Below are 14,265 nucleotides of genomic sequence, written 5' to 3'. Positions count from 1 at the left end.
AGTTATCTACCGTCTACCAGACCCAGAGGCAAAATTACAGAATTGTGAAAGTGAGTTTGTTCGTTACGCTGAAGCTGAATGAAAGCAACATTATCAGCGAGTAGCAAAGGCTATATTTTATCCCTGTATTCCCTGTTAATACTAAGGTTCCAGAGTAGACTCGAAGTTTGTCACGACCTATATTTTCATTTTTTTACACAATACACAAATCACTACTTAGCCCCAAAGCCTGTGTTAAGGGTACTAAGATGAAATTTTAATATATATATATGAATTTACTACTAAATATACTTTATATACTTATCTAATGAATAAATAGTATACACCCAGACAGAAGCCGGTATGTGTTTATATAGGTAAACAAACCGGCCGGCGACAGCGAGTCGGCGACGCCGATCGAATTTATTATTCGGTTCATTCACATTCACAAGTCACAACACATTCAGTTCAGTTCATTCAATCTCGACGGTAGGGGACGGACGTGTTCAGTTCAATCAGCATTCAGCTGTTCAATTAATCCGGTAGAATTTAACAACACAAACAATGGTAAAAGTAGAAGTCAAATACACTAAGGTTAGTAATTAGTATATAGTTTATAGATTATTTATTATTTTAACAAACTGAATAGCGTTTAAATATTTATTCAATACCCGGAAAGTGGGTGTTGAGATTTAAAGAATCGTTGGTTTGCTATTTTTAGTCTGGATTTTCTAGTTGTGTTGGATGTCCTTTAGAAATTGTACTTAGAGAATCATGTTATTCTACTAGTTTTACATTGCACATAAATAATGAATTAAACTCAGGTGGAAGATACATGCATCACCGAATCATTTGATTTGTTTTGCAAATAAAAATCCGTGGGGTGACCACGAGTTTTGATTTTTTGTAAAATTTTCAATCATATTCTTTATTGCTAATTAATTATCAACATTCACCTCTTATAATAAAAGGACGCACAATTATGTGGAAAATTTCACTTAAAAACTGGCCAATTTGGCTTTGACAGTTTTAGAATTATTGGTAAAGAAAATTATACCTAAAGGCCTTTAAACATAAAATAAAAACATAAAACAATATTCAATAAAATCCCAAATTCAGAGCAAATTAAACCTTTAGGGTTGATTTAAGGTTGAATTTGCAAATGCGATTACTTGAATTGAGTGTCAAGAAGTTGTTTTTTAGTCGCTGATTGTACATCCACTTTTTAATAGGAGATCGATGTATATCAATGGAAAAAACACTGAACTGTACATGAAGATTTTTTAACATCTATCATCTTATTTAAGAACTTTGTGGTTTAGGATTAAGCGTGTTCCATTAAAAAGTTGCTACTCATTTACCTACTGTCTCTTACTTATCTTAGTACATAATAACTGAAAACTAAACAAGAAGAGGTCAAAGCAAACATTCTGTTATTGTGATAAAACAAAAGACTTAACAAAGCATTAACCCGTAGATAATAATTAACTCATCGCTCAAGAAAGTCAGTTTAAATAAATATTATATTAAAAACATTTCATAACTCGATTATGAGATTAGTTTATATTATTTGATATGGAAGGAGTATTTATTATTGCTGATAAGAAAAAAGGAAATCCGTGATGCTTAAATTCTTCTTTATTCGGTGTAAATTTTATAAAAACTAAATACCGACGTACCTACTATGTATGTATTTGCGAAAGTAACTATAGTTTGAATACATTTAAAAATTATTATATTAATTAAAATAATAAGCACGTTCTCGTCGGGCTATAATAAAAATAATAATAAAAAAAATAAAATAAAATAAATAATTTCTTTTTTAAAAATTTTTAATTATGTTTTGTATTTTATACTTATATTGTTAAAAATTAAAAAAAAGAAGTAATAAATAAATGAGAGACAAAAAAATACAAATCTAAGCCTTTTTCTATATAAGTACGATAGGAGGTTTGTGGCTTGTACCGGTGTACCCACCACTTTTACTGCAGTGGCAGGGAGGTTAGGTCAAAGAAACTAGACAAATTATCGCCTGACGACTACGTTGATAACGTGCTGACTATGGTCTACAATAATAATAATTTTATTACTTAGTTGTTCATCAACAACGAGTGGGTGGATGCTGTCAGTAAGAAGACTTTTCCAACTATAAATCCGCACGATGAAACAGTTATTGCAGAGGTCGCTGAAGGAGATAAGGTATGAACGATTGATTACTATAATTTTAACAAAATGAAAACAAACAGACGACGATGATTAAAGTATCGCTTTTAGTTCAAATTGTTAAAAAGGGAAATAGGTTTAATCCGGTTTACAGGGGTATATTAAGCTTAGCTTACGGCATTATATTATATTAAAAAAGCTGTTTAAAAAAATATATACAATTTTCAAACATGCTATCTCAATAAAATTGCTAGCAATAAGAATGTGAAAGAAAGGAACTCGGTTTTAGCAGTTCAGTGTTATAGGGATGATTTAAGAATGTAAATATCAAACCCTCTAATTTTTTTCACAAATACTTATGTTTTAGGCTGACGTCGATATTGCAGTGGCAGCTGCCAAGAAAGCATTTCACCGGTACTCCCCATGGCGTATCTTAGACGCATCTGGAAGAGGACTTCTAATGCTCAAATTGGCTGATCTCATAGAATCTCAAGCGAAATACTTGGCTGAGCTTGAAACTCTCGACTGTGGAAAACCAGTTAAAACAGCTGAAGAAGAATTTTATTACTCGGCTACCGTGCTAAGATACTACGCAGGAAAAGCAGACAAAATTTTGGGGAATACTATTCCTGCTGGTATGTATGAATGAAGATATTTCGATTTAATCGATTTCTTTAAAATGCTTAAACTTGATCCTTGAAAACATAAAATTAAAATATACTTTCCCTGTAACATTTTCCTGTGGTTTTATCTTTTGTTGGCCGATAAAGTTACATAGCCAAATAATTATCATTTGCAAACTGACATCATACATTGATGTTAATTTGTAAAGAGGAGAAACAAAAATCTTGCCAAGTCCTTTTGCTGTAAACCATTTTAAGTGAATATGCCTCTATGAAGTAACTTATATTTCTTACTACAGACACAGAAAACATCTACAGATCATCTTTGTTAACCAGTGTCATATAATCGTCACTTTATCAGTAAAACAGTCAGTTTTAAAGGGCCAGATTCAGTTTTTACTAGGTTCTGTGTTGTTATGCAATTATAAGATTTCATTAATAATAATTTTAGATGGCGAAGTTATGTCTATGACAATCAAAGAGCCTGTCGGAGTATGTGCTCAAATTATACCATGGAACTATCCCATTCCAATGATGTCGTGGAAGATAGCACCAGCACTAGCAGCAGGTACATACTATCGAAAACTTAACTAATATCCTTCGTTTATGATTCGCACTACGAAGTCATAGAATGCCGTTTTCCCTACCACCTACAACGTAGATATAGATATATTTAAGTCAAACACCTATACAATGTGAAAACACCTAAACTGTTTTGCTACAATGTTCTTTTGCTCTTGTGGTCAATTTTGTTAACTGAATTAAAATTTCCTTAAAAAGTGCTTATCTTTTATCGATTATAAGATCTTATCATTTTCCACAATATTGTGATAAAATTACCGATACTAGAGTTTGCGCTCACGTTAATGTAGGCTATGTCGAACTACATTGGTCTGAGCTATAAAATTCTCTTCTATTGGAAAGAGAAAGCCTCCCGCCTGTGCCTGCAGAGGGGTATTAAAAAGTCACCATTAACAACCCATACTCGGCTAACAATCTAATCAAATTTAATGCTACCAAAACACAGGCGTGTTTGTTCACTGCGAAAAGGAGTTCTTTCCAGCTTACTCTTACTTTCCAGAATACACCTGTTCCGATTACCGATAGTATTGAGCTTCTAGGTCCACACACCACACTGGCCCAATGTGCATTGGCAGATTACACACACGTAGAGTAGTGAAACAAACTCACAATGTTCAACATTGGAGGTGAATGCTCTGGACCGTATTCGAACCTACGCTCTCATGATCGAACGCAGAGGTCATATCCACTAGGCTGTCATGGCCAAAAAAATGCAATTATGAAGATGATGGTTTTTTTTGTTGTAGGCTGCACAATAATAGTGAAACCAGCGGAACAGACACCGCTTACCGCCCTCGCCGTGGCAGCTCTCATCAAAGAAGCGGGATTCCCTCCCGGCGTAGTCAACATCATCCCAGGATACGGGCCCACCGCTGGGGCCGCGCTTACCCACCATCCCGATGTCGATAAAGTCGCCTTTACTGGTTCCACTGAGGTCAGTATAAAACAATTTCGAACAGAAAGACTGTGAACAGTTCAACAAGCATATAAATATCGTAAACAATCTGTATCTACAATTCTTCCGTTAATTAATTCAGATAATACAAGTTAGTGATATATATTAATTCAGATAAACAAACTAATAAAAATGTGTGATGAAATTATTTTTTGTTATATTAGTTTCTGTATTGCTGTAAAAATTAATTAATGTTTGTAGGTATGATTAGAAGCATTTACCTATCAAAATCAATAGTTGAACTTTGAGTTTTTAGTCATCGAAAATTAAATCAGTATCAAATATTTTTTATCATAATATAATAGCATGTATGTACCTGAAATTACAATAAGGACTAATCTATTCGGATATTTTGTCGCAAATAAACGGTCTAATCATAAATGATGGATCAAATCACACTCTAGTAGGATTCCTTTAGTTTTGAAAAAAACTAATTTAGGATAGAAAATATTCGTAATTAAATAATTAAAATGTTGGTCACCCTACACTTTAGTAGTATTTTTACCGTTTTTTATTTCATATTTAAAAAAACGGTAGTTTCAGATAATTACATATTTAATTAAATGGTATAAATCACTAGCATAAACACCTAATAATAATTTTAATTCACTTGCTCCTCAATTAATGACAACAATTTAATTTATAAGCTTATAACTATCGATCTAATAAGCTTAGAACAATAAGATGTAAGTGGGCAAACAAAATTGGTATAGGGCCGGTAACAGGTTTACAATGATACAAAATTATAATTATTTAATCAGGTGGGAAAAATAATCCTCGGAGCGGCGTCGGCGGTGAACCTGAAGCGAGTGACCTTAGAACTGGGTGGCAAGAGCCCTCTAGTGGTGTTTAATGATGCTGATGGTAAGTGGTAAAATATGACATCGCTGTGCCCGTGGAGCATTCTACTGGCATTGACATAGCCGAGCGAGGCCACCATTGGGCGCGGGGCCTGTTGCTAATACCACCTACCGCCCTATGGCTAATCCAAGCAATAACATCGCAGCCCGTGCTGGGCAACTTACCGGATTTGACACAGCCCCAGCAGGATAGCGAGTAATTGCAGACCGCACAGGACACATGGATTGACATCCGCTTATAGCCTTAGGCCGAAAGGCCTCAGCCCCGAAAGAGGCTGGAAGAAACTGACCGGGGGAACAAGATCCCCTTGCATTACCCGGGCAAGGATGCATAGCTTCGAAGCCCGGATCCTCAACCAGATTTTTATCTGGGAGGAAATGATCGAAATGTGCAAAAAACAAAACATGCGTTCTGTACCTCTGCTATAGTCATATGCAGTACTGACCGATGTGCCCGCTACTTCATCCGCCCTTAGATCTCCTTAATCCGGCCCTGTCGCAAAACAAAAGTCTCTGCACAGAGCGGCGAGCGGCATAAAATCAGTAGTTCTTTTTATTGTATAGGTCGTGGGTACAAAAGATTGAAATATTAGGTAATAAATAACGATGTTTTTTGATAAATAATTTTTAATTATCAGCTTAGGATTACTATGTACGTAACTACTTACGTCCGTTCTGACTATCTATTAGATAGGACCAATGTTATTAATGAGAAAATAAGAAAAAATAATAAGGTAGCTCATTAATTAATTATTCGAAACGGAAATCAATAAAATCGTATTAAGATAATATAATACGTGACTTATGCCTTCCTGTCGATAATCTTCTATACTATAATTGATAACGAAAAATGTTCATTATGTCATCACTTTCTGAAGATTAGATATACTCGTAACGACATTACAATTAATAATATTCATTCATAATGATGAAAATGGATAAAAAGTTTAGCCAGCGCTAATAATACTAGTATGTGACGTAGAGTGTACCATTACTTTGTGGTAAAGGAAACACCTCGAGCAGGTCCCAGGACTTGGGAGTAGAGTAGGTTTAAAAGTACCTTTTAGAATGCATTAACACTCACCTTCCCTGCCCGACATGTTCTCCATGACCACACTAAACAATTTGTGATAATCAATAATTACAACACAAAACATTATTGCAACAAAATCATTAACGCGACTGGCAGCGTGACGGTGTCTACGCTACGGGGATACCTCCCCTCCTCAATAACATAAATAATGAATGTTAATATACAGGTGGTATTGAGGTTAACTTGTAATATATGTATATATCCGCGAGATTTACTCATAAATTCCAGGGTATTTTATACCTCCGACGACGTAAAAAGGGAGGTGTTACAGTTAGACGGTGTGGACCGTTTATGATGTAACCGTACATTCATCCCGTGTAACTTTTATCCCTGTTCTTCCCTAATAATAATGATATTGGTTTTCGTATCCAGTGGAGAAGGCAGCACAGATAGCACACGGAGCGGCGTTTGCCAACGGTGGTCAGTGCTGCTGTGCCGGCACCCGCACCTACGTGCAGTCGGGCATCTACGACCAGTTCGTGGCCAAGGCGGCCGAGATTGCAGCCAAAAGATCCGTGGGGAACCCCTTCGATGACGTCGAGCAAGGGCCACAGGTAACGAAAAATAAGCTTCTTACGTAAGCTTGCTAAACACTTGTTACTACGGGTGTAGTTCGTAAAATACTTGCGATGATATGCTTAGTACCTAATGTGCCGCCTAAAAGCCATCATGTTACAAAAAGCTTGTATAGGTACAATATGGTGGCTATAGGCAATAGTGTATGGTCATCAACATCCCACACACAAAACACATTTAGGGGTTATAAGGTCTCAGAAAGATGTGGAGTTGAATTTGTGCCAAATATTCAAGCTAGCAGCTTAAACTGTGTTGCTGCATATTTAGCGATTAATCAACATCTACATGGTACCTATACTTCCTATTGACTTTCAATCATAAAATGCAAGAAGTCTTGGCATAATGTGGTTACTTTCCGAAAAACTTATCTCAGCGGAACCCTTAATGTAATTTTGGCAGGCGTTTTTTTAGTAGCAATTATTAGCATTTTGAGTTTGAGTTTCAGTTAGATACCTAACTTAAGCCTTAGACTGCTGTAAGATTTTTACAAAAAATCGATAGACCAAAAAAAGTCTTAAGCTAATTGAAAAAAGTTTAAGATATTATGTCTTACCTTATGTCATATCTTAAGGTCAAGACGAGACGAAGACAAATTAAAATCAAGTCTATCTATCTAACATCGATATCTATCTATACTTATAATAAAAGTGGTCGAATTCTATACATTTATTCGCAATTTGAGATTTTACTTAATACCATTTGTAGCACCAAACGTTACCGTGGCATAGAGTACTACTAGCGCCATCTAGAATCTATACTTATAATACGAATTCTGTACATTTTGTACATTCTGTACGTTGAAGATATTTTGTAAATTATATAATCGATACTGAAGCAAAAAATATTTTAGATTTTTTTGTCTGTCTGTCCGTGTTTTTTTTTTTGTTATTCGAACATCACGTTGAAACTTCTGAATGAATTCAAATGAAAATGGTGCGGTTTAAGACCATAATACGGAGAAGATTATAAGATACTTTTTATTGCGAAAATAAAATAAAAAGGGGGTGAAATAGGGGTTGAAAGTTCACATTGATTTCCACGCGGACGAAGTCGCGGGCGTCCGCTAATTCTACAATATTTTTTCAGATCGATCAGGACATGTACTCCAAGGTACTGGGCTACATCGAGGCTGGCAAGGCTGGTGGCGCAAAGTGCGTGGTCGGTGGTGACAAGTTGGGTGACAAGGGATACTATATCAAGCCGACCGTTTTTGCAGATGTCAAGGATGACATGAAAATCGCTAAAGAAGAGGTAAGCAATATTCCATCTATAATCATACGAGCGGACGTCTCGCTGTTTTAGCCGCTTAGCTCCCGTCGTTACTCCTTATAACATCCGCTGTCTGTCAGTAAAAGTTTCGTCAAAATCGGTCCAGCCTTTTTAGAGATTACCCGTATCAAACAGACAAAAATAAATAAGTATCTACCGTATTAGATAACTAGCTGACTCCGCACGGTGGTTCCCGTTCCCGTAAGAATACTAGGATAATTTATAGCCTATTGCCTTCCTCTTTAAATAGGCTATCTAACACTGAAAGAATTTTTCAAATCGGCCTGGTAGTTCCTGAGATTAGCACGTTCAACCAAACAAACAAACAAAACTCTTCAGCTTTATAATAAAAGTATAGATAAATAGCTATGCACTTCCATAAGCATTTAGTGAAATCTAATTTAATTAAGGGTTCCGTTTTTGTTCTACGTACGTTCGGAACCCTAAGTAACACTTTTTTTACTTAGGCAAAGATAATTGAATTAATTGACCGGCGGAAAGGATTATCATGTAAGTCTATTATCAGCAATATCTTATCTATTATTATGTCATTTAACTTAGCTTCGACATAACAAGCTTATCAAATGACGTAACGAAACCTGCATACCTGAGAGTTTTATTAATGGAGATGATGACTAGGTTTGAATATATTGATTTTTATGATACATTCGGGTAAATAAGGTCAATGTTAACTAATTTATACATAAAAAGCAAAGGTTGTCTGGATATTTGCAGAATAAATAAGATTATAAAATTTCAAAATCTATTAATTTTTTTTATCGTAATTAGATGAAAATTCATACAGTTTTAGCTTCCTTACATTAAATGTGACATTTTTCAATAAATGAACTATAAGCATAAACGCACAAATAACAAAGATACTAGTAATTTTGTTTGAACGCCTATACAAACCTAACGATCAGCGAGCCAACGACGTCACTAAATCGTGCCATTTTTAACCGACTTCAAAAAGGAGGAGGTTCTCAATTCGGTCGGTATTTTTTTTTTTATGTATGTACACCGATTACTCAAAGACGCCTGGACCGATTTCAAAAATTCTTTTTTTGTTTGAAACGGTATAGTCCCCATTTGGTCCCATTGCCATCATGTCAAGATCTGATGATGGAATCCTGGAGAAATTGAGGGGAACTTTCGAAAATTATATGGGTGTCTAGTGTGTTCGTAAATTTTTCCATTTAGTACTTTTAAGCACTACAATTTCATGAAGGTTTAAAATCGATCTGATGATGGAGCCATAAAACAGACGAGGGAACTCCTCGGCGATTTACAGCAGTTACCTTGTGTTTGGGCTTGATTAATTTGTATTAATGAGAACTTTCCACATAGATAGGTTGTGACTGTCATTTAGGGGTCTGATGATGAAGACCAAGGTCAATTAAGGGAACCCCTTAACGGTTTACGGTAGCTACCTTGTGCTTGGGCTTGATTCATTTGTATTGCTGAGAATTTTGTACCAAGATGGGTTGTGACTGTCATTAGGGGTCTGATGAAATTTTACACTAAAAATGGAAAAATAATAAAATTTTTAATAAAAAAAATACAACCGACTTCAAAACCTAAAAACATACCCACTAAACTAAAAAGCGAAAAATAACATCATAATATGTTCTACCTGCTGATCAGTATGAAGGCGGTGCTTAGCCGGTGTTGTCTTAATTTAAGCCATTTCTGACAGGGCCACATGAAACAACAGTCTGCAAAATCTAAATCTATAAGATATTCTCACATGGCTTAAATTAATACATCACCGGCTTAGCACCGCCTACATACTGATCGGCAGTTAGAACATATTGTGATGTTATTTTTCGCTTTTTAGTTTAGTGGGTATGTTTTTAGGTTTTGAAGTCGGTTGTATTTTTTTTATTAAAAATTTTATTATGTATGGAGCGTTTTTCAGGGATCCGCGACAGCGCCGCAAATCTGACCCTTTAAATCCCTGTAGCTCCGAAACTAATTATCGCAGATACCCTGTTACTTTTACAATATTGCTTTACTATTAGCATACTCTTAATTTATATACGCTTTAAAAACTGTCATCATCCCTATTCTCTACGTGTGTGAAGTCAGCGTGGTGGATTAACCAAACCCCTCTCATTTTGAGAGGAGACTCGTGATCATCAGTGAGCCGAATATGGGTAGTTAATGATGATGACTGACAGACACTTCAATTATTTGTATTGATTGATTTTTCACCTCATCATCACACATTTTACAGATCTTTGGCCCAGTGCAGAGCATCCTGAAGTTTGAAACATTCGAGGAGATAGTGGACCGTGCTAACGACACCAACTACGGGCTCGGTGCTGGGGTCATCACCAACGACATCACCCTGGCGATGAGCTTTGCTAAATACGTGCGCGCTGGTTCCGTATGGTAGGTCATCCGATATTTTATCCAATAAATATAAATATTTTAGAATTTAAACTATCGTGATTTTTATTCATATTAATTGATTATGAAACACGGCTAAAACTTACGTGACATAACGTCGGTGTATGTCCGACTAGTTTCTTAACTCATACGGGGCCCTTAGTCATGAGCTAGTTGCAAGAACAGTGTGCCTAGTGGGCGTTTTCAATATTTTCATACCGTTACTATTGCGTTGACTTAAACGCAATTTTATATGAAATTGAAACAGTTGTAGTGCCACTAGATGGCGCTGTTTCAATTCCTTAGAAATTCGCGTTTACGTTAGCGCCATAGTAACAGTATCAAACTGCCACTAGGCCCTCTGTATCAAAATTAGATGGGAGGCCCCAAAAAGTTATCTTTTACTTTTCTGAAGTGAAAATGTACAGTTTTTATATGTTTTGGAAAGTGATACCAGATTGTGGATTACACTTTATTAATTTTTGCTATCACACGTAAGGGGCCCCTGTAGTCCGGGGGCCCCGTATCACTGATACAGCTAATACGGCGGTAGCTATGCCCCTGCTTCCAACTTGTATCAATAACGAGATCATCAAAAATTATCTAGAATTTTCGTAGATAAAAAAATTGAACGTCTCATCAAGATGAAGCTACGCATAAAAATTAACTTCGTCGTCATCAACCCATATTCGGCTCACTGCTGAGCTCGAGTCTCAATTAAGATAATTCTGTGGTATGCAGGTTTCCTCACGATGTTTTCCTTCACCGATTTAGACACGTGATATTTAATTTCTTAAAATGCACATAACTGAAAAGTTGGAGGTGCATGCCCCGAACCGGATTCGAACCCACACCCTCCGGAATCGGAAGCTGAGGTCATATCCACTGGGCTATCACGGCTCACTGGGCTATCACGGCTCACTGGGCTATCAGGGCTCAAAAAAAAAAAATTAACTTAATAGTAATCAATTGTAAAAATGCTCCCCGGATCCTGGACCATGGCTTAGGTTATGCACATTGCACCTACTGAAACAACAAACTGAAACTTTGGCCGCTTATATAAGGCAAGTTTTACATGAACCTACTCATATATGTTCTATACATCCAAGCGCTAATGACCTTACTAAATTGTAACATTGTCTACAACAACAGTCTAGTATTATAGCCATTGTCTAACTACTTAACGTAGTACTAACTAAGTCTAATTTCTTATTGTTACAAGCAATTTCCCACACGTTAAAATGACGTTACCTTTAAGACGTACTTAAATCGACGAAGACTTTCTAAGCAACAGCAAAGTCGACGACATAGCTCAACGAGTCGCAAAGCTGAAGTGCCAATGGGCGGGGCACATAGTCCAAAGAACCGATGGACTTTGGGGTCTCAAGGTGCTGGAATGGCGACCCCGCACTAGAAAGCGCAGTGTTGGTCGATCCTGCACCACGTGGACTGACGACAAGTGAGTCGCAGGGATTCGCTGAATGGAGGTGGCTCAGAATCGTAATGTTTGGAAGTCCCTTCAAAAGACCTATGTCCTGCAATTGACGTCCCTCGGCTGATATGATGATAATGATGATGATAATCCTTCTTAATATTAACGTTCAGTTATAGTTGTATATTAAACAATGTTTTTTTTTTAATTTTCAGGATAAACATTTACGACCACGTCACAAGCCAGACACCATTCGGTGGTTTCAAGGACTCCGGCATCGGTCGAGAATTGTAAATACAATTTTATTATAATATCTTGACTACTTGCTTTGCAATGTGCAAGTGGAAGGTCATAAGAGGAGAGGAAGGCCAAAGAAGAGATGGTTGGATTGTGTGAAAGAGAACATGTGTTAAAGGAGTGGATGATGAGTTGACGAGTAATAGAGACGAATGGAAAAGATTGACATATTTTTCCGACCCCACTTAAGTGGGATAAGGGTAAGGAGATGATGATCTTGACTACTTGCTTTCCTCTAAAGACTACTCTATATTCTTGTGCGAATTCAGCGTAAAATAGGGTGTAAAACGCGACTAATCTTCATTATTCACACTATCGTCACTTCGTTAAAAATTTGTCACATTGTCACAAAACAAAAATGCTAAAAATTAGAAAACAACGCGCAAATACAGAGCGTATCTGAAAATAATAGGCGAAACTGTTTTCTTAGACTGATGTGTACGTTACGGATACGGATTTGCAAGATTTATTTATTTATTTATTTACTAGCGGACGCCCGCGACTTCGTCCGCGTGAAAGTCGTTGTAAACTTTCAACTACCCCTATCCTACCCTACCCTAAACTACCTCTACCTACCATAAACTACCTCTACCCTACCCTATCCCAAAACTTCCCCTACTCTACCCCTGGCCTACCCCCACCCTACACTAACCCTACCATACCCCTACTCTACCCCTACCCTACCCCTACCCCACCCCTACCCTACCCCTACCCAACCCCTACCCAACCCCTACCCTACTCATTAAGGCTGCACTTCTTTATTTATTCCTCCCACCGCGAGTCGCGTCGAGCGCGGCAACCGTTACACAAATACTCCTTATAATCCTTAAAGTCCTTAAAGCATGAATTGGTATTCACGCGCAATGGCTTAGCGTATTTCATGTATAACTTTGGTGTTTCTTTACCGATTTTTATGATTATTTTTTATTAAATAGGTAATAATGTTAACTTTCTTATTAGGGTTGAGTGATGAGTGTTATAAACATAAGAGTAGACAAATATAATTAGAAAGCTCCGAACTGCTAAGCTATCGGGAGTTACACGTGTTATTGTGAGTCAACCATAAAATATAGACATATATATGCTGTTGTGTTTTTATAGATAATTTTAAGGAGAATATTTCCGTCAAACATGATTTCTATGTAGCTTTAATCATTAAGGCTGTACACGCGACGGAAGCTTAAAAAATTGAGTAACTTCTCCCGTTTTCTCAACATTTCTCTTCACTGCTCTGCTCCTATTGATCGTAGCGTAATGAAAAGTATACTATAACCTGCCCAGGAGTATGTAGAATAATTGTACCAAGTTTCGTTAAAATCCGTCCAGTAGTTTTTGTTTCTATAAAGAACATACAGACAGACAGACAGACAGACAGACAGACAGACAGACAGACAGACAAAAATTTTACTGATTGCATTTTTGACATCAGTATCGATCACTAATCACCCCCTGATAGTTATTTTGGAAATATATTTCATGTACAGAATTGACCTCTCTACAGATTTATTATAAGTATAGATTTGGACCACCAACAAAATTATATGAACAATAAAAAAAAAATTTAGGGGTGGACTACCCTTAAAATTTAGGGGGATGAAAAATAGATGTTGGCCGATTCTCCACCCTGGCCGACAATCACGCTAAGGATCACAAAAATCTGTCGAGCCGTTTCGGAGGAGTTCAAGTTCGAACACCGCGACACGAGAATTTTATATATTAGATAATCAAAAGAACGCACACGGCACATTGTGAGATAGACTCACTTGTGCGTTCTTTTAATTATTTTATTGTATTTATATAATTTTAATATAATCATTTGGTTATAATATTAGTTTTGTTTTTGTTCCAGGGGAGAAGATGGTATCAACCAATACCTCGAGACTAAAACTATTACTTTAGCTCTACCAAAGGTTCCACAATTTTAATTAACCGCAAAAACATTTAACGCGTAACGATTTTATAACATTTTATACCTGTATAAGTGCCAAATATTTAAATATATTATATTATTTTCTTAATTAGAACATTATTTTTTATTAATTGAA

General features: G+C 36.4%; 2 protein-coding genes across 2 annotated transcripts in view; one reads left to right on the top strand and one right to left on the bottom strand.

The window, feature by feature from the left end:
• The window catches only part of LOC112044546 (phospholipase A1-like), a 62,950-nt gene that overhangs the window by 34,397 nt on the left and 14,288 nt on the right, over positions 1–14,265 (bottom strand). The window lies entirely within an intron of this gene.
• LOC112044526 (aldehyde dehydrogenase X, mitochondrial) lies at positions 430–14,238 on the top strand. Its single transcript, XM_052883436.1, has 11 exons — positions 430–573; positions 2,074–2,178; positions 2,510–2,777; positions 3,217–3,333; positions 4,094–4,281; positions 5,064–5,166; positions 6,628–6,809; positions 7,918–8,082; positions 10,337–10,494; positions 12,139–12,213; positions 14,070–14,238. The coding sequence occupies exons 1-11, from the start codon at positions 544–546 to the stop codon at positions 14,143–14,145; spliced, it is 1,467 nt and encodes a 488-aa protein (XP_052739396.1). The 5' UTR covers positions 430–543; the 3' UTR covers positions 14,146–14,238.

The sequence above is a fragment of the Bicyclus anynana genome, chromosome 9 (genome assembly GCF_947172395.1).
Source record: "Bicyclus anynana chromosome 9, ilBicAnyn1.1, whole genome shotgun sequence".
Taxonomy (NCBI): Eukaryota; Metazoa; Arthropoda; class Insecta; order Lepidoptera; family Nymphalidae; genus Bicyclus; species Bicyclus anynana.
The sequence above is the reverse complement of the archived record's forward strand: the minus strand, read 5'-3'. Positions and strand labels throughout refer to the sequence as shown.